Source organism: Amblyomma mixtum, chromosome 2 (assembly GCF_055824585.1).
Source record: "Amblyomma mixtum isolate Tamu chromosome 2, ASM5582458v1, whole genome shotgun sequence".
NCBI classification, from domain to species: Eukaryota; Metazoa; Arthropoda; class Arachnida; order Ixodida; family Ixodidae; genus Amblyomma; species Amblyomma mixtum.
The window spans coordinates 7957409-7975983 of NC_143013.1; the positions used below are offsets into that span (position 1 = coordinate 7957409).

Consider the following 18575-nt stretch of genomic DNA (forward strand, 5'->3'; position numbering starts at 1 on the left):
AAAAATTAAGGAGTCCAACAGTAATAGTTAAAAAGTTAACTATTCGGTATCAGTTAACCAGCCTGCCATTAGCATGTGTTAGCCGTATTTTCTAACTCAAGAAGCCTATTTTAAAAATTGTGTAAAATCTTAAGTGAAACACCCTCTATGCAGTATGGCTGTCCTTGCATCCCGTGCATACTGTCAGCCATACTGCTGACAGTATGGCTGTCAGCAAGGGATGCAAGGACAGCACTGAACACGCATCAGCTGGTCGAACTGTTTTCTCGCCAAAAACCCAGCCTTTCGTGCCGACGCCTCACGCACTGCGTGCATAGTGCTGGGAAACTTTTTTCGCTACTGAAAGTAAATGAGAGGTGATTGTTCATGCACACTCGGATGTTTATCAGCACATCTAAAAGCATATTCGTCATATGCGCTTCAGAAGTTGACGACATGCATGCATGCGCATATTTGCGAAAGCACGTGCTAAAATAAAGAAACAAACACTTTGCAATTTCATAACGCCCACAGCTGCAAAAATAGTCTATTCACACAAGTAGCCTGTTCGCGCACAGCGTAAATGCCGTTGAGAGCTTTCGGTTCTGAACCTATACAGTGTACAGCGGCTACACGCAGCCTGATTGCACGGAATGCGAGGCGAAAGATTAGCACTCGCGTTTGCGGCTAACCTTTCTATCTGTTGTCTCCTTGCGCTGTTTTAATTACGAGACTCTTCGCATTGTCGGATAAATGCTCCCCGAGCTCCCAGTGAGCATCGAAACTCCCCTGGAATGTCCATGGGCCTGCTTTCCTCGTGTTTCGACGGTAACTGGCCATCGAGACGGAGAAATAGCGCTCCTCTAGAAAACTCACGAACACATCGTTCGTCGCCGCAGCACGAATATTATCTTTAAAACGAATGCGCCACGTTTAATTCGCTTTTACGCAATTTTCTGGTTTAAAAAGGCGTTGTTTTGGGTAAAAACGACATATTTGCTATCAGGTGACTGTACCCTATCAGTCTATATAGCCTGCCTTACTATTCCCCTTTAGCGTCACTATTATTCCCCCTTGGTGTCATTTGTATTCCCCCTTAGTGTCACCTGTATTCCCCTTTAGTGTCACTATTATTCCCCATTAGTGTCACTATTATTCCCCTTTAGTGTCACTTGGTTCCCCTTTAGCATCACCATTATTACCCTTAGTGTCCCTATTATTCCCCCTTAGTGTCACTTGTATTCCACTTTAGTGTCACTGTTCCCCTTTAGCTGCCCTTTAGCGCACTCCCTTTACGGGGCAGGGTGTGCTACCCAAGCCCCGGGGTAAAGTTCCTTCACTAAAAATGCGGAATGTCAACGTAAACAAATTCCCTCTTGAAAACCTGCGAAGTTCTAGCGGTCACGAAGATTTTAACCGAGGTTTTAATCTCCTCTATTTGCCAACCTCAGTAACACCGGTTCCGCGTTTAACAGCCTCCTTCCATGGCTAATTGCATCAAATTGCTATGCCTTGCAGTGGGAATACACCGCGGCTACCAAGAGCAAGCACTGTGTATATTTAGTGATCGAAATCTACTCCGCAACTTGGGCAGAATACCGTGCCTCTAAAAGGGAGTGCGCTGAGAAAATTGTGCTCCCTTTTTACCACCATATAGGCTTAATCGTGTTTGGAGCCTATGGACAACGCAGAGTTGGATCGGTAACGAACACGAGCTGATGATAACATATAGCAGAAAACGAGATTAAGTGCTCCTTTTATTTCTCGACGTGACGGTCAGTTGAAGATATCAAGCAACTACTGCGTTTCATGATCGTCATCAGCCTGACTAAGCCCACTACAGGACAACGACCTCTCCCATGTATCTCTTATTAACCTTGACCTGCGCCTGCCGAGGCCATCTGATCCCCGCAAACTTCTTAATTTTATCCGCCCACCTAATTTTCTGCTGTCCCCTGCTACGCTTGCCTTCTCTTGGAATTCACTCCGTTACCCTTAAAGACCATCTGTTCTCTTGCCCTGCCCAAACCCGTTTCTTTTTTTTTTATTTCGACCAGAGGATGTCATTAACTCACGCTTGTTCCCACTCTACTCTCTTTCGATCCATCTCTTAAAGGAGTATAGACACCTAACTTCTGACAGAGTGTTTTCTTGTTTTTATTGACGCGTAAGGCATTAATTATACACGGATTACCATGTGATATTCTCCCACGACCGCTAGGTATTTTATAATATAATTTCTTTCTCGCGCTGTTTCGGTTTCAGTTTCCACAGCCGAACGATGTCTGTGATGTCAACGTTTGCTTATTGGTCACCTGAGGCATGAAAAAAATAGCTATAATTGCTGCTTTGTCTTTTCAATTCACAACAATGCTAATACGCCAGCCTGCCTGGTGAGATAGAGTTACAGCGAATCACAGTGTAAGAATATATATTCTTACAACGGGCAACGAATGCAGAAGCAACGATTATATTGCAGTTTTTTCATGCCTCACGTTGCAGTCATCATTCGGCTGTTCAAACCGAAACAGCATAAGAGAAAAATTCGATTATAAATTATTCAGCGGTTGCAGGCGAATACCACTAAGTGATTCATGCATAAAAGTGTCTTCCGCATCATTGTAGAGAAAACATGCCACCAAAATTGGGCGTCTTTGTTCCTTTAACTTTACACCTATCATTTTCTTTTCCATAGCTTGCCGCGTTGGCCTAAATTTAGGTTGAACGCTTTCCGTTAGCCCCCACGTTTCTTCCCCATAGGTGAGTGCCGGTAGGATACAGATGTTGTATAGTTTCCTCTTGAGGGATATTGGTATACTGCCATTCTTTATCTGAGAGTGCCTTCCAAATGCTCTTCACCCCATTCTTATTCTTCTAGCTATCTTACTCTCGTAGTCCAGGCCTGAGGTCACTACCTGCCCTAAGTGGACGTAATTTCTTTCCACTTCCAGCGCCTCTCTACCAATCGCAAACAGCTGTTCCCGTCCGAGACTGTTTAACGTTAATTTAGTTTTCTGTATATTAATATTCAGACCTACAATTATGCTTTGCCTATCAAAGTCATTGACCATGCTTTGCAACTCGTCCCCTGAGCGACTTAGCAAAGGCAATGTCATCAGCGGATCGCAGAATACTAAGGTATTCTACATTAAATCTTATACCCGACTTTAACCAATTGAGGTCTCAGAATACCTCTTGTAAACTACTGTGTTTACTACTGTTTAAACCCTGTTTCGAGCACTTTCGTCGTCAAATCTCAGGGAGCCATGAACGCTGTATTTTAGTCATTGGTTGTTCAGCGTGGCAGCAGCAACTTTAATTGAGTTATGAGAAAAATTGCGCTGCCTGTTGGGTTGTCCGCCACCAGTCCCATCTTAACGTACATCCGTCAGTCCACATCCGCACAATCTGAAGGATCCAGCGCAGTTTCACGTCATATGACACCTATTCTATTCGACTCTATTCAATTCAATTCCATCTAGACCAAGTGGCTAACCATGTCCACACGAAGCCTGACGGCCCGCTTTAGCCCATGAAAGGCAAAGAAAAGAAAACCGGACTCGACTGGAATTAGAAAAAAAAAAAAAATAGACGGTTTAGCATGACTAAGCGCGGAAGAGCGTGCAGTAGCACTATTTACGGTGGGCACTTAAGGTCCTTAAGTGCTAAAGGTATTTGACCTAAAGGCCTTTACTATAAAATGATTTACCCAAAAGGCATCTACCATGAAGATCTTCACCCTAACGACCTTTATTGTAAGGCCTTTACCCCAAAGGTGTTTACCACAAAGGTATTTGACCTAGAGGTCTTTACCCTGAAGGCATTTGCTTTGAAGGCCTCGACTTGGGTGAAGGCCTGGCAGGTTGCCCGCTTGCCATAAAGGGGCTTCCCGAAAGCGCCTAGTAGTGCTACTGCACTGAAAGAATATTATATTATCCTGGCCGCGATCATTAGACTAAAGCTCTGCGTGCATTAGCGTAATGATCCACCTTGCTTCGCAAAGACTACGGCGCCTGGTAAATGCTCCAGCGAACAGAGCATGTTTTTGGCTGTCCATCGGGGAAAAAAACCGTGCATCACAAAGCTGTCATTTAGGAGGCGAATGACGCCAGCTGTTGTGCCAACGTACGGCTGACGGACATGTCTAGTTAATCAGCGCAGGCTTCGCTACGCAGGAGGAAACCCTGCTTCACCCATGCTCACGTCCGGGCACTGTACAAAAAAATAGAAAAAAAAACAAAAGAAGAAAATAATTATTATGCCCGCTGCATGCCACACTGCACGCTATGCGATGGGTGAACTGCGTCGAGCGCAGAAGCCTGACTGTGCCTCATGGTCACGTGTCTGAAGTCATGCGATGGTTGGAGTCTCTCCCGTGTACTTTGTGACCGAGACATGCCTTGCCGTGGCTTCGTCTTTACACGAATGCGATCGCACGCCTTGCATTTCTCCATTGAACCACGGTTAGCGTGATACGTGACCGTTTGCATGCGACTCATCACGTCTTGCACGAAATTGTAGCCCCTGGAATCGACTCTGGCATTTTGGGTGAGATGCAGAGGACAGACGCGTGAGCCTTCGCACAATCCAACTCTCCTAATGAATGCGACGTTCCGCCCATTCAGCCGCCGCGGTGGCTCAGTTGTTATGGCACTCGGCTGCTGTCCCGAAAGCCGAGGGTTCGATCCAGGCTGCGGCGGTCGAATTTCGATGAAGGCGAAATTCTAGAGGCCCGTGTACTGTGCGATGTCAGTGCGCGTTAAATAACCCCAGGTGGTCGAAATTTTTGCGGAGTCCTTCACTACGGCGTCTCTCATAGCCCGAGCCACTTTGGGACGTTAAACCCCATAAACCAACCAACCAACCAACCAACCGTTCTACCCATTCACACGCTATCCGCTAAATGTTCAATGCGACCCGACAGAAAGCCGGCGCGTTTCGTTATAACGTTGTACTTAGAAAAGCACTTACATATATGCGAGAGCGGCCGCAGCGGTGGCTCAGTGGTTATGGTGCTCGGCTGCTGACCCGAAAGACGCGGGTTCGATCCCGGCCGCGGCGGTCGAATTTCTTTGGAGGAGAAATTCTAGAGGCCCGTGTACTGTGCGATGTCAGTGCACGCTAAAAAACCCCAGGTGGTCGAAATTTCCGGAGCCCTCCACTACGGCGTCTCTCATAGCCTTAGTCGCTTTGGGACGTTAAGCCTCATAAACCAAACCAAACCATATATGCGAGAGTTTAGTGAGCATCGCACTTACATGCAATGGTGATAGTGCCCTATTGGAAGACATATCGCAGAGATGTGCCGGACAGGTTAGACCAAGAAGGGTAAGTAATAATAATTGTAATAATAAGCTATTAAAAAAGGGCAACGCATAATTTAACGCATGCAAACGCAACGATAATGAGAATACGCTCCTCCATACTTTCTTAAACGCACCCTTTAAGCCAACCGATGCGCTGCGTGTTATGCCATACACCCTGTCACCCAATTTTTCCCGTTGGCTCCTCGCCGACTTGACCACGAAGGTTCCAAACATCTCGGGAGACACGCAACAGCTCCGCAGACATTCATGTTTTCGTACGCTCGCTGCATAGGCCGCAGTCTTAAATTGCTGCATTATTTATCAGGCCGGAGCTAGCTACATTAATAACAGCAGTTTTCCTCCAGGGGTGCACTCCTGGCTTCTGTATAGGTTAAGGTAAGTCGACGGAACTGGACAAATGATAAATAGGAAGTTTGCCGAATTCCCCGTCGAGTCGAGAATGCAATGCAAAGAGAAGCATGGGTACGCAAAATTTGATGAAAGGGTTTTCCTTCTACGGCATGGATAGTCGCTCCGTTTTGTTAGTGCTTAGCTCCCAAGAGGCGCAAACGCTCACTGATGCATGCACAACAATTCTGGACAAAAGCATTTTTAAATGGGAAAAAGTTTACGAACGCAGTTTGTTCATATATGGTAAGAATTCGCTATAATAATGAACATATTCGCAGACCTCCCCTCGGCAGGCTCGATTTTTTTTTTTCTATTCACGACGTTTTTGCTATCGTCAAAAACTGTCCCCATTGTTTTTCTATGGCAGTCTTAACAACTCTATGCGAGCGATGGAAAAACTCTAAAAGAAAGGTTTTTGCTACTTATAGGAAGAATTGACATTTACCTTCTATATATCCATAACAGCAGTTTACAATATTCCAGTATTCAAAATTTTTGTCCAAGAAAGTTAGACAACATGAGAGACTGACTGGCTGTTCGTGGGGAAAATATTATTCACTTAGGGTTCTTAACTGTGTTATCTTTCGAAATACCTGTCATACTAGTAGGATACAGCTCAAGAACGATCGGGAAATGCCCTGAAAGGACCCCCCCCCCCCTCCCCCCGCCAGCCAATCACATCGAGCGGTTCTAGTGCCGTCATGGTTAAGCCCCTTGGACTGCATGGGTAGCGTGACACCATAAGGGGCTAGCAAGAGCGAGGGGAATAACGGATTAACCGCGACGTCATGAGAATCATTCGAAACCGAAAGCTGAAAAAGGCATTCATCCTTTGAGGGGCATTTGCCTCTTAAAGGGGCTGCGAAACACTGCTTGGGGGGGATACCGGCTATACTTCAGGTGGGTTCTTTATGTCACACAGATGCTGACTTAAAAAGAATTACATGAATCCATACACAGGAACGGGAGTTATTCAAAGAAGAAATTTCATTATACAAGCAAACAAAACGCCGCCCTCAACTCGATTTTGGCGGGGCTTCCCACTCCTATTTCGCTCTCCCAATGACGGCACCTGGCGCAACCAATCAAAACAGCCTGCCAGAGCACGTCGCGGAAGTTTGTACTCCATGGTTGCCTGCTCTCTGTAAGTCGTTCTTGCTCAGACTGGCAGCGTCGTCTCCATGCCAGAGCGCCACTGGTGGTGTATTTCTATTTTACTTGCTTTGCAGGGCTTTTATCTAAGACAAACAAGTTGTTTTTGTTGATCTAATATAAAACGCAGACAGGTGACAAAATGTGTCTCTATTTATTCACACAATTTGCAGTGTATTCACTGTTTTTCCGATCATCAAGCTCGCGCCAGGTGATGTCATATCCGCTGCTAAAACCCGACACTCTGTGGCGACACCATCAGAGCCATGAATTTGTTTTTGGGAGGACATTAAAATATTAAAAAAAACGGAATATACGCGGTATTACCGACGCTAATAGCACCATTATAGCTCACTGTATGCGATCAACAGGCAAAACAGTCAACTAAGGTTGTGTTTCAGGGCCCCTTTAATTTGTTCTTGAATTTTATCCGACAATAGAAGTTTTGCTGAAGGCTAGCTCGCCTGGCTGCTCCGTAATCATCATCACCAGCCTGACTACGCCCACTGCAGGGCAGAGGCCTCTCCCATGTCTCTCCAATTAACCCTGTCCTTTGCCAGTAGCTCCATAATGCATTATCCTGACCCAACACGAGTTGGGGAGAAAAAAAAAGAAAGTCCATGCATTATTGATTGGTTGGTTGGTAACAACTTTATTCATAGTCCTGCAGAGCTTTCGCCGACGGGGCCTTAGGTCTCCCACGCGGGGACGTCGAGGCGCTGCCTCGCCGTCGCCTCGCGGGCCTGCTGGACGGCCCAGAGTTGGTCCCCGAGGCTGGGGCTGCGCAAGGCAGCGGCCAACCGCGGCGGGAGGGTTCCGGAATTAGCACCGTGAAGGTTTTTGTTACAGTCCCAGAGGATGTGAGTTAAAGTGGCTACATTGGCGTGGCAGACCTTGCATATATTTGTCGGGTATGTACCGGGGTAAAGCCTGTGGTATAGTTCCGGGTTGGGGTACGTGAGCGTCTGCAGTTGTCTGAGGGTCACCGCGTGCGCCCTGTCCAGCTTGTCGCTGGGCGGAGGGAAGGTTCGGCGGGCCAGGCAGAGGGCCTTGGTAATTTCGTTGTAGCTGGTCAAGCAGTCTTTGGCGCTATTCCACGGACGACGGTCGCCGGCGCGGTTCGCGAGCTCGCGCGCCTTGGCGTGTGCCGTCTCGTTGCGGTTGCGATACGTCCTCGATACTTCTCCCATGTGCGCCGGGAACCATTGAATTCTGGTTTGGAATTCTACCTCCCGCTGGACTTGTCGGTTCCTCAGGACTCGGGCCCCTCTCTGTGAGATCCATCCTTTGGCGAAGTTTCTTGCTGAATACGAAAACTTTACGACGAGCGAAGTGTTACCGGACAGAAAAGAAGAAAAAAAGAAGGCTTAAACGCCAGTGGCGTGTGGACAGCTGCGTCGGTGAAACACTGTTTAGCATTTATTTAGCATGAAAGCCCCGTGCACAGTCGTGCATGTGCTCGAGAAAAGGGAAGCTTTTATGCGAATTAGCGCCATTTCTACGCGGTGTTTACGTGGTGTCAAGTGCACCGCCTGTTTACAGCGGTTGTCATTTACATAGATCCAAACTTGGAAATTTAACCAAGGAGGTGCATTAGACCTTTTGAATAAAATACTCAGTTACAATTCTGGACAGAAGTATTTTTGAACGGGAAACCTTTTTATGAACGCAATTTGTTCATATGCTGTAAGATTTCATTATAAAAATCATTATATCAGCAGGTCACCCGACGGCAGTCTTGATGTTCTTTTTTTTTTCAATTAGCGTTTTTGCTGTCGTCAAAAGTGTTCCCCATTGGTTTTCTATGGCCGTCTTGACTGTTCGATGCGATCGATGGAGACGCTTTAAAAGAAAGATTTTACTACATATCAGAAGAATGGACCATTTACTTCAATATTTCCGTGAAAGTATCTTACAATTTTCCAATTTTCAAAATTTTTGTCCGAAATTGTTGGACGTGAATGCGATTGTAGTGCGCAGCGGGCTTTTATTTTGAGGCGCACCACACGTTTTTCAGTCCTTTTTTGTTTGTTTTAATGCTTTCGCTGGTGACGGAACTTCTTGGTGAGTTTAAGACGAACAACTTGAATTCTTATCGTCTCTAGCGAGCGAACATTACTCAATTACGCAATCCAAACAACGGCAGAGTAGATGCCAGCACGAACACCACAAATAAAAAAATAGAGACTCAACGGCGACATCAGGGACGACGAACAGTTGTTGCTCAATTGCAGCCGCTGTTTTCGATTTAGAACATTCTGCGGCACGCCAATCGAGAAAAACGATCGAACTGCCCAGCACTTTTCCGATCAATATATAAACGTCACCAACTGCGCTGTCCCCTTTATTTATGGCTGTATTACCTGCACGGATTCAAGTTCAGAAACCTGCACCAAAGGAAAATAAAAATTAAAAAAAAGTTGTCGCTCGTTAGATTACGAACCAGTTGGAGACAAGGCCAATGAACAAGAAAAGGCCTACTATTTCTACATTTAATTCAAACATGCTGCTGAAAAATTACGTAAGGGCACTTAGGACTACTTACGTGGTTTTAATGCGAAAGTATTGGTTTTCATTTATTTCCTATTTATTTATTTTTAATTTTTTCTCTTCCTTTCTAATGACACCCCTGCTCATTAGAATACAGTCTAAGGCGATACATACACTAGGTTCGCATCTGTTCGCAAAGAAGCAAGGCGGTTTTGTGGCCTTTCGTGGCGTTTCCTAGAAGTTTTGACAAAAGTTCATTCAAATAAAAACATATTTTCACTGTAATGAGCACCCCGTTTAAAAAAAAAAAAGAAGCTGACAATCTGAAAGCCTTAGGTTCAATTACTCGCACGTTCGGAAGAAATTTTATATTTATTCTATGCTACGGTGACGTCGTCCGATATTTTTCGTGACGCGGTCAACGACGAAACCGTCGAGTTTCTTATCTCTTTTCGCATTAAAAATCTAACGCATACTCTGCCGATCAGAACAAATCTTTTTTCTACATGTGCTGCGTTTGTACACGATTTCCGTTCATTATGGAAATTCAGCGCACGCGCAGTCGTGGCCAAGGTAACCTGAAACGACGGAGCGACGACCGAGAGCTACGGTAGCGCCGTGCTGCTGCGATAACCGCGAGAGCAGGGTAAAACCGGCGCCATAATGCATACAAGCGCGCCCTGGATCAGCCTAATCGATGTTAGACGAGCCAAGCGGCGTTCCTTATACCGGCGAGTTGTATCATTTCTGCGATCCGTTCCTGAACGCTCTCTGTACTGCAGTAAATACTTTTATGTTCTGTTTGCGTCGCATACAGTTTCGCAGGTGGGCATTCGCAAGCTTTTTACGATCGCGGGGTCATTCCTCTCGAAATGAAACGGAAGTTATACTCTCTTGCTGGTGTTTTGTCTGGCTAACTGTTCGCACAGCTGCACTGAGGCACGGGTCGTTTTTGTTCGCCGTTCTGTCATTCCTGGATGGTTTATCCATAGGGCCCTTCGTTTTCGGTCAAAACCCGATTTCTTTCCGAAAACGAGCGTATAGACGGTATTTTGCTTTATAGTTCACAAAGCTGAAGACACCGCAAGAAAAAATTAATGATGTCTATAGCGCTTAAAGGGAAACTGCATAGGTTTTAGAAATCAACGAGCTTAAGAGGATCGAATGTGTGAAAGTTGCAGGTAAAGCATGCGAAGACTTTTTGGGCTAGCACTTAAAATAGTGATGTAATCGCTGATTAAAATTGCGGTGCCCTTCAAGCTTCTCCGCAACGCACAATGCCAAGTGGCGGGCGCATGTTGACGTCATCGAAGGTATCGGTACATTTCCAACGCACAAACGCCTTCTTTGAAGGAAAAAAACCAACGCCACCGAAGGCAAACCCTGCCGAGAGTTATTTGGCAGGCTCTAACGAGTCAGGGCAGGGTGTGGCTGACGACAGCAGTAATTTGAAATCATACCTTCCTTGACGTCACACTAAATTTTCCTGCACTCCTCCGGTGCACTGAGGAGAAGTGCAAAATTCAATCGTCGATTACGTCACTATTATAAATCCTAGTGCAAAAACATTTGGCATGCTTTACCTAGAGCCTATATAGATTTGAATCTTGAATATCACGAAATTCTCAAAAAAGTGCTGCAGTTGCCCTTTAATCCAGAAAGGTGCGTTCTGCCAAATGGGAATCATAAGTTTGTGGATGATTTCGAAAGGGTCAATTTAGAAGCGAGAAGGCAAAACACGGCTACTGACCATACGTCTTATCAGAGTCACTGTATTAAGCGCCACCCACGCTAATGACACCCTGGTGCAAGGACCTTGCGCGTTTAAAATTGTTGCTGTGACGTTGAATGTTTTCCCACTGTAAAAATAAAGGCAGGCCAAGACCTTAGACGCATGCGTGCTCCGTGGTGAAGTACGCGAAGAAATATTTGCAAAAGATTATGAAAAAAATTTGTTGGGAAATAATTTTTATTGGAACCCGCCAAAGATCCTCCGTGCGAAGGAAGACGGGCATATGCGACTGCCCGTCTAGGGCAGGCCAACCTGGGCAGCATTTCGCCACCGGCAACGGGGACATTGAACCCGCTGCCTCCCATATACAGGACAGCCTTCCAATGACTAGACATGTATCTGGTTAACTGGTATCTGGTATCTGGAACCCGCGATTTCCATGTTATATATGAAATAATGAGCAAAAAATAGGGCATCTTATGTATAGCAGAAAAATGAACTGTTATAGTGAACTGTCTTGCGCTGCAAGAAATTAACCTAAAAAACCCGAACTACGGAATATTTTTCTCAATAAACCAATTTGTACTCGAAATTAAAGTCGAAAAATATCGCCCGATTTTTTACCCCTCGAATTCCCGAACAAATAAACCCCGCTAAACGAAAGGCCCTACTTATCCATTACTGCAATGCCGCATATACAGTCGAACCTCGTTATAACGAAACAGCTTATAATGAAATAATGGATACAACGAAGGAATGACGATTCAGCATATGCAGCATATGTCCTGTCGTACCTGTGTCTATTTTGTCCTCGTTTTTTCGTGCTGCCACGTTTTCAAGATGGACGATTCCCCTTGGAAGCCCGCTCAAGACGGCCTATAACGAAGCTAAGGATATAGCGAATTAATCACCAGGCCCCTTCAACTTCGTTATAATGAGGTTCAATTGTTTTGAGACCCGAAAATATAATCGTATACCTTTACGCGAAAAGGGCATAAAGCGGAGCAGTTAAGTTCATCGTTGTATTTCTGCCATCTGAAAAAAAACTGGCTGTCGGCAGCTAATCCGTCTGCATGGTCATCATCATCATCAGCCTGACTACGCCCACTGCAGGGCAAAGGCCTCTCCCATGTATCTCGCATTAACTCTGTCCTTTGCCAGCTGCAGCCACCGTATCCCCGCTAACTTCTTAACCTCATCCGCCCACCTAACTTTCTGGCGTCCCCTGCTACGCTTGCCTTCTCTTGTAATTCACTCCGTTACCCTTAGGGACCAGCGGTTATCTTGCCTTCGCGACCCATGCCCTACACATGCCCATTTCTTCCTCTTGATTTCAACTAGGATGTCATTAACCCGCGTTTGTTCCCTCACCCACTCTGCCCGCTTGCGGTCTCTTAACGTTACGCATATCATTTTTCTTTCCATAGCTCGCTGCGTTGTCCATAACGCAGCGAGCTATGGAAAGAGCTATGGTGATGCTACTCTTTATCACCACTCGCTGAGTCGGCGGGTTCGTTGTCAGCTTGTTTACGAGGCGAGTCAAGTATCGTTTTCCCGGCCCTGCGCTTAAACTAACGACATTCTCGGCGCCTCCTGAAATGGGCGAGAGATTACATTCGAGGTTCTCTCCTTCAGCAATGCCGTCTTCTTTCAGTACATTAGTCGCGTGGCGCCTTGAAACGCATCAGCAAGGGAGGAAGTTAAATAAAAGCTTCGCTCAACCCCTCGATCGTCGTCCTCTTGCGTCTTCCTCGTCGCTGACCACGACTCCGATAATCGCCCCATGACCTCGACGAAGCGTGAGCGCTCCTCTCCTCAGCAGCCCGCTTAGTTATACATTATACAGCAAACCAAAAAGCGAAGAAAGCGCTGCAGCGTCACTCGTTCCGAAGCCTCCGCTAAAACGCCTCGCCATCACTGTGCGCCCGAATAAACTAATGTTCAATTTGAGGGCCTTCACCGATGCACCAGTGCTTCCTTCATACCTCTTGCAAGTTCGTGGCTTGAACATTATGTCGGAGCGCACAGAGGGCAAAACGCGTGCCTAGAACACGTGTTTCGGGCTGAACACGCGATGTCTGGCGATAACATTTAGTTAAAAATGGTTTGTGGCGGTTTAACGTCCCGAAGCGGCTCGGGCTATGAGCGCTCCGGAAATTTCGACCACCTGGGGTTCTTTAACGTGCACTGACATCGCACTGTATACGGGCCGCCTCCATCGAAATTCAACCGCCGAGGTCGGGGTCGAACCCGCGTCTTTCAGGTCAGAAGCCGAGCGCCATAACCACTGAGCCACCACGGCGGCATTTAGTTAAAAATGGTCTGGATGTAAGTAAGTGCAATTAAACTCATAGGATTTCAACGTCATTTTTTGCCTTCCTGGTCACAGCGGCTTTGTCGTTCTGGACATGTGTTTGCCCTCTGTACATGGAAGAGCACATGACCAGCTTTCTCGGGAAAATTTTTGAAAATTGGAAAATTGCAAGACGATCTTATGGAAACTGAAGATAATGGTCCGTTATTCCGGTAGCAATATCTTTCTTGTTTCCATCGATCGCATCGAACAGCTAAGAAGACTATCATAGAAAACCAACGGAGGACGCTTTTGACGATAGCAAAAATGTGAATAGAAAAAAATACAAGACTGCCATCGGATTATCTGCGGAATATTGATTGTTATAGTGAAATCTTACATTATATGAAAAAAAGCGTTCATCAACGGTTTCCTGCTAAAAAAATGCTTTAATCCAGAATTGCTGGGCATGTCTCAAACAATGAGGGGGGACGGGGGGGGGGGGGGGGGGGGGCGTGATTTGTGTGGACATAAACAAACAAAAAACGCAATGATACAATCAGGAATGTAAGTGCAGGGGACCGCAGCTGGCGTGTTTTTGGAGCGTTGAGAATGTCCGCAGCAGAAGAATCTGTCATCCGCAAGTGACACGAGCAAACGTTTCGGTCGGATGGTAGCTAAACAACTTGCAATGTTCTCTTTCGCGTAAGACGTGCGCTGAGTTCTTTTCGAAAATTAACCTGTCATTTTCTGAACTATTGGTCGAAATAGTTGAAAAATATGTTCCACATAGGTCAAAAATATGTTCCATTCAAATGAAAGTTTTAAATGCCCTCTTCTTTCAGGGGCAGATCACTTTACGATATAGTCCCAGCCAGCCACCAGCGGCCTAGATGTTATCCCTTCATTCAACGAACAGCGCATACCTCGCTGCATCGAACTACTGCGATTCCCCAAGGTGAATTGGTATCTCAAGGGTATACATTCACTTCGTGCCCGCCAAAAAGGTCACCGGTGCAGGTTCTCCGTTGATGTTGTCAACAACGGCTATCTATTTTCTACGAAAGCGTCCACAGAACATGCATGGACTATATGGTGTACCCGTGGGCGCAGAGAATCGCCTCCGGCTACGACTAAATTCGAAAGTGATGCGCTCCTGCCAAAGAGGACACTCGAAACTTTCACTTGAATACTGCACGTCGGCACTCACATCTCATTCATCACACTTAAAATCTGACCTCAACATACAAGCATAGTCATCTTTGCGGCTTCAGAGAGCTGCATACTTACGAACGCCATAGTAACAGTAACTTGCTCTTCAAGTTTTCAGCGAACAGCCAACAATTACTTATAAATTATAATCCACATTGAACTTAGCTACATAGTTTTTTTTTTCTTCCTTTATAACTACCATACCTTTCTGTGATACCCCTGAATAGGTTGCTTGAAAGAAATAAAAAATGAAACGAATGCAACATGCTCGCGCTTAAATTCGGTAACCATATAAAAAAAGCGAAGAACATATTATTGAACTCCAACGTTGTTGTTTAATATCAGCCCTTGAGATTACTCTTTACCTAAGCCGTGCATGCAGCATTCAACAACGAAAGTCTGAGCGAGAGCACCGGCTCCTTTCCAACTTGGCTACCACGCACACCACCTCAGATAAGCATCGGAGACTGTACCACCCGTATCGTTCGAGCAGCCATGCAAGGAGACACAAACGTGATAGTGCAAGAAAGCGGCGCTAGTGTTTACGTCTCGCGGCTCGTTCGAGCGCGCACGCGGCCTCACCTGGACGAGAGCGGCGCGCTCCCTGGCGCTCAGCTGCTCGGCAGCGGCGTCGTCCACCGAGCTGCTCATGGCGACGACTCCGAGCCGACTACTACGGTGCCAAGGCCGCTGGCTTACTCGCGGCCGATATCGTCGTCGCCGCCGGCGCAGCTGGCTGCAGTAGCGCCGCTCTCGGTCGCCGGCAAAAGGCCGACGGGGAAAGTGAGAGGTCGAGGTAAACAACCGAGAGCGCGTCCTTCGTTTGCTTTCCAAAGATTGCCTCGCTTCGCCGTGCGGTGGCGCACAATTTAATGCAGGACGTCGCAGCATTCATCCATTTGTGAATGCCATTTTCAGAAAAGCGCAGACCCATGGAGGAAGGAAACAATCTCCTACTAGTTGGCCAGTCCCCGCCGCGGTGGCTCAGTGGTTACGACGCTCGGCTGCTGACCCGAAAGACGCGGGTTCGATCCCGGCCGCGGCGGCTGAATTTCGATGAAGGCGAAATTCTAGAGGCCCGTGTGCTGTGCGATGTCAGTGCACGTTAAAGAACCCCAGGTGATCGAAATTTCCGGAGCCTTCACTACGGCGTCCCTCATAGCCTGAGTCGCTTTGGGACGTTAAACCCCAATAAACCAAACCAAACCTAGTTGGCCAGTCTCAACATGTTTTGGCATGCGCAGCAGACAATGAAGCAGACGACGCCGCTGCGCTTGATACTATTGGCTGCGCCATTAGGCCAAAGACTCCCACTAACCCTTGCGGAAATACGTGACTTCCGGCGCATTTTCAGTTATGCAGCTCGGATATCAAGGGCTTCTCATGAGATTTCCTTCCTCCATGCGCAGGCCCTATGATGTTCCGCGACAAAGGTAAAGTGAGTCAATACGCGGTAGACCTGAGTTGGAAACGGTTGCAGAATTGGTGGCTTAAATGCTGGGAAGTGATCTAGAGATCTGATTGTAGGAGTCAAGTGAGGTATAGCTGATGTGTTACAGAAATCTGTAATTAAAGGAAGGATGAATTGCAAGGTAGTAAGTTGTTGACGATATGAAATGTTTAAAATAGGAATAGTTACTGAGTATAATAACCCCCCGCTGGCCAATTTCAAAATGGACTCTCTTACACACACACATTCATATATTCATCCCTTATTCCAAACCACACCAAACCTTATTCAATAAATGCTAAAAACGCAGCGCAAATCACAAGGACGAAAATACAGAGGAGACACACAGGACGGTGACATTCAACTATGTTTAATTATGGAAATTTCGCACGTCTTTGCTCTAATCAAATGATAGAATCCTTCGCCTCATAATATGAAAACTGTGTCACCTGTGCCTTGTTTTAAAACTAACCTTCCTCGTCCATTTTTTACTCTCGATTTATTATGATACTGTTTTAAGCCACATAATACATTTTTGGTTTTTGCTCTGTCTTTAGGATATTCTATAATTCTGTATTGACTGTTTGAATGTAACTCTACTGAACATTTTTTTAAATATTATCGCTGGCTACATTTTTTGTTTTATCGCTGGCTACAGCATCGCTTTACTGTCTTTTGGGTTTGATTATAAGAAATGCCGCTAAAATGCTGAACTTAGAGACCTCTCTGTATCCTTTTGTGGGCGCATAACCTTTGTCTATAATTTAGAATACACTTTGAACTTTTATATATACATGACAGGATGCGCGACGGGTATAAAATGGGTACAATGCGCAAACAACAAAGAAAAAAATGTTGTTAATCGCCTTCCAAAGGCTGTGCCATGTACTTGAGCTTCATTTTCGATTACGCAAGGGGACGGATGTCGAAGCATGTAGGTATCCGAGTGCAATGATCTTTCGGGAGTCAATAATTTTCTTCGTGGTACGGTTTTTGCTTCTTCTGTATGTTATGTACTTCTAAAACAATGGTTCGCACTTTTCTCTGCGTTTTTGCGTGCATTCAGAGCAATGAAGCGCTAGGTTTCGGTGTTTGGAATCGGGTATGTCATTTTTATGTTCCCTAATCTATCATTGACTTTTGCCACCAGATAATGGTAATTCATAAACCAGTCCTTAAGTGCATTCTATAAATCCGTTCTGACATTTTGTTTCGCATACATCTGAGGATTCTGTCATTGCACTGTTAATTAATACCACTATGATGAGAAAGCTTGAACGAAGCGGAGAAAACGACTTGAATTTTTGGAGGATGCGCGATCTTTTCTGGGTTCTCTGATGACTTATGCATGTAGTGAATTATTGCTGTCTTTTGCTGCTTCTTTGAGTGTACGATGTCATGGTCACATTTGTGTTTCTGTTCCTAATTCAACAAACACTCAGTAACAGATACCTGCATATGCTATTTGGGTATGCAGTATCCGAAAGTCTTGACGACTGAGGAGCAAAGCTGTGCTCAGGTAGGTGCTCCCAGGAATTCCTTAAGGCGTTGTGGAAACATGTGTTAAAAATGGCTCTCTAAACTAGCTTGGAATGCGACGAATAAAAAGTTAGTAGTGGCTTATCAGAGCGATGTTGATACGCCCAACGCAAGCGGTTTCAATGAAATAACGATCTTAAATATCAAAATCGACCGGAGGTTCGAGCGTCAGGGTTAGCGGATTAAGGCTCACGAAAAATGCTGTGTGCTTTAAAAACACCATGCACCATAACCACTTAGCCATCGCGGCGGCCCCAGAAAAGACGTTAGAACAGAAAAAGTTCAAAGCAACAAAAACACTACTCAGATAAAAAAAAAACAGCAGACCTCGAACAATATTTGAACAAATAATCTCGCAATAAAAGAAGTAACTGCTACCAGCAAATATTGGACCACCGAGAAAAGCGCAAATATATGAACAGGACATTGAAGTCGCTCATCAGCAGCTTCCACGAGTCAAAGCTCAATCCAGCATGCTAAATTTGCCTTCCCGTTCCAGGTAGTATTTCATCACCATAGCGAAGGCACAGATGCTCAAAGTATAGCATTTAAGGTTATATCGCAAACCAAACAATGATGTGTGCGTCCTTGAAACTTCCTAGGATTTTAGGAATCAAGCAGCAGTTGTCCTGCTGGAACGCTCAACCAAAACATTGGACACGGTTAATAAAGAATGATAATGGAAAATGTTTGAGTGGCATCCGTCTGTTTACTGTTTTCATCATATTCGATGAAGATTTCATCTTGCGGTCACTAAAAATATTCTTGGGGGCCCCGAACCGACAGAAAAGCTCGAGAAGCGCTTCTGCAACTTTACTGTATTCATAGTTTTTAGCACCACGACTTCCGAGTGTACGACCATAGATAAATAGATAAATGCATTTGATTCGAAGGGGCGAGAGGTCGGTCAGAAAGATCTCTAGCCTGCTATTCTGCACTGGGGAAGGGGAAGAGGCGAAGAAAGAGGGTTGTGATCGGGGCCGATGTGTGTGAGAAGACAGATGAAATTGT

General features: G+C 45.7%; 2 protein-coding genes across 7 annotated transcripts in view; one reads left to right on the forward strand and one right to left on the reverse strand.

The window, feature by feature from the left end:
- LOC149358327 (SEC14-like protein 2) overlaps positions 1-15356 on the reverse strand; it is a 45262-nt gene extending 29906 nt beyond the window's left edge. The window contains exon 1 of one of the 2 annotated variants that reach the window (XM_089570379.1): positions 15158-15356. In XM_089570379.1, coding sequence (XP_089426505.1) covers positions 15158-15226 — 69 coding nt within the window. In that variant the 5' untranslated portion in view covers positions 15227-15356. The remainder of the gene's footprint in view (positions 1-15157) is intronic. The other variant, XM_089570381.1, reaches the window with a different exon arrangement.
- LOC149358328 (uncharacterized) overlaps positions 1-18575 on the forward strand; it is a 63255-nt gene that overhangs the window by 27034 nt on the left and 17646 nt on the right. Inside the window, exon 1 of one of the 5 annotated variants that reach the window (XR_016288661.1) lies at positions 12750-12869. The exons of the other annotated variants lie outside the window; for them this stretch is intronic. The gene's annotated coding sequence lies outside the window, so the exon portion shown is untranslated. Of the gene's footprint in view, positions 1-12749; positions 12870-18575 lie in introns of those variants that run through there. 5 annotated transcript variants of the gene reach the window in all.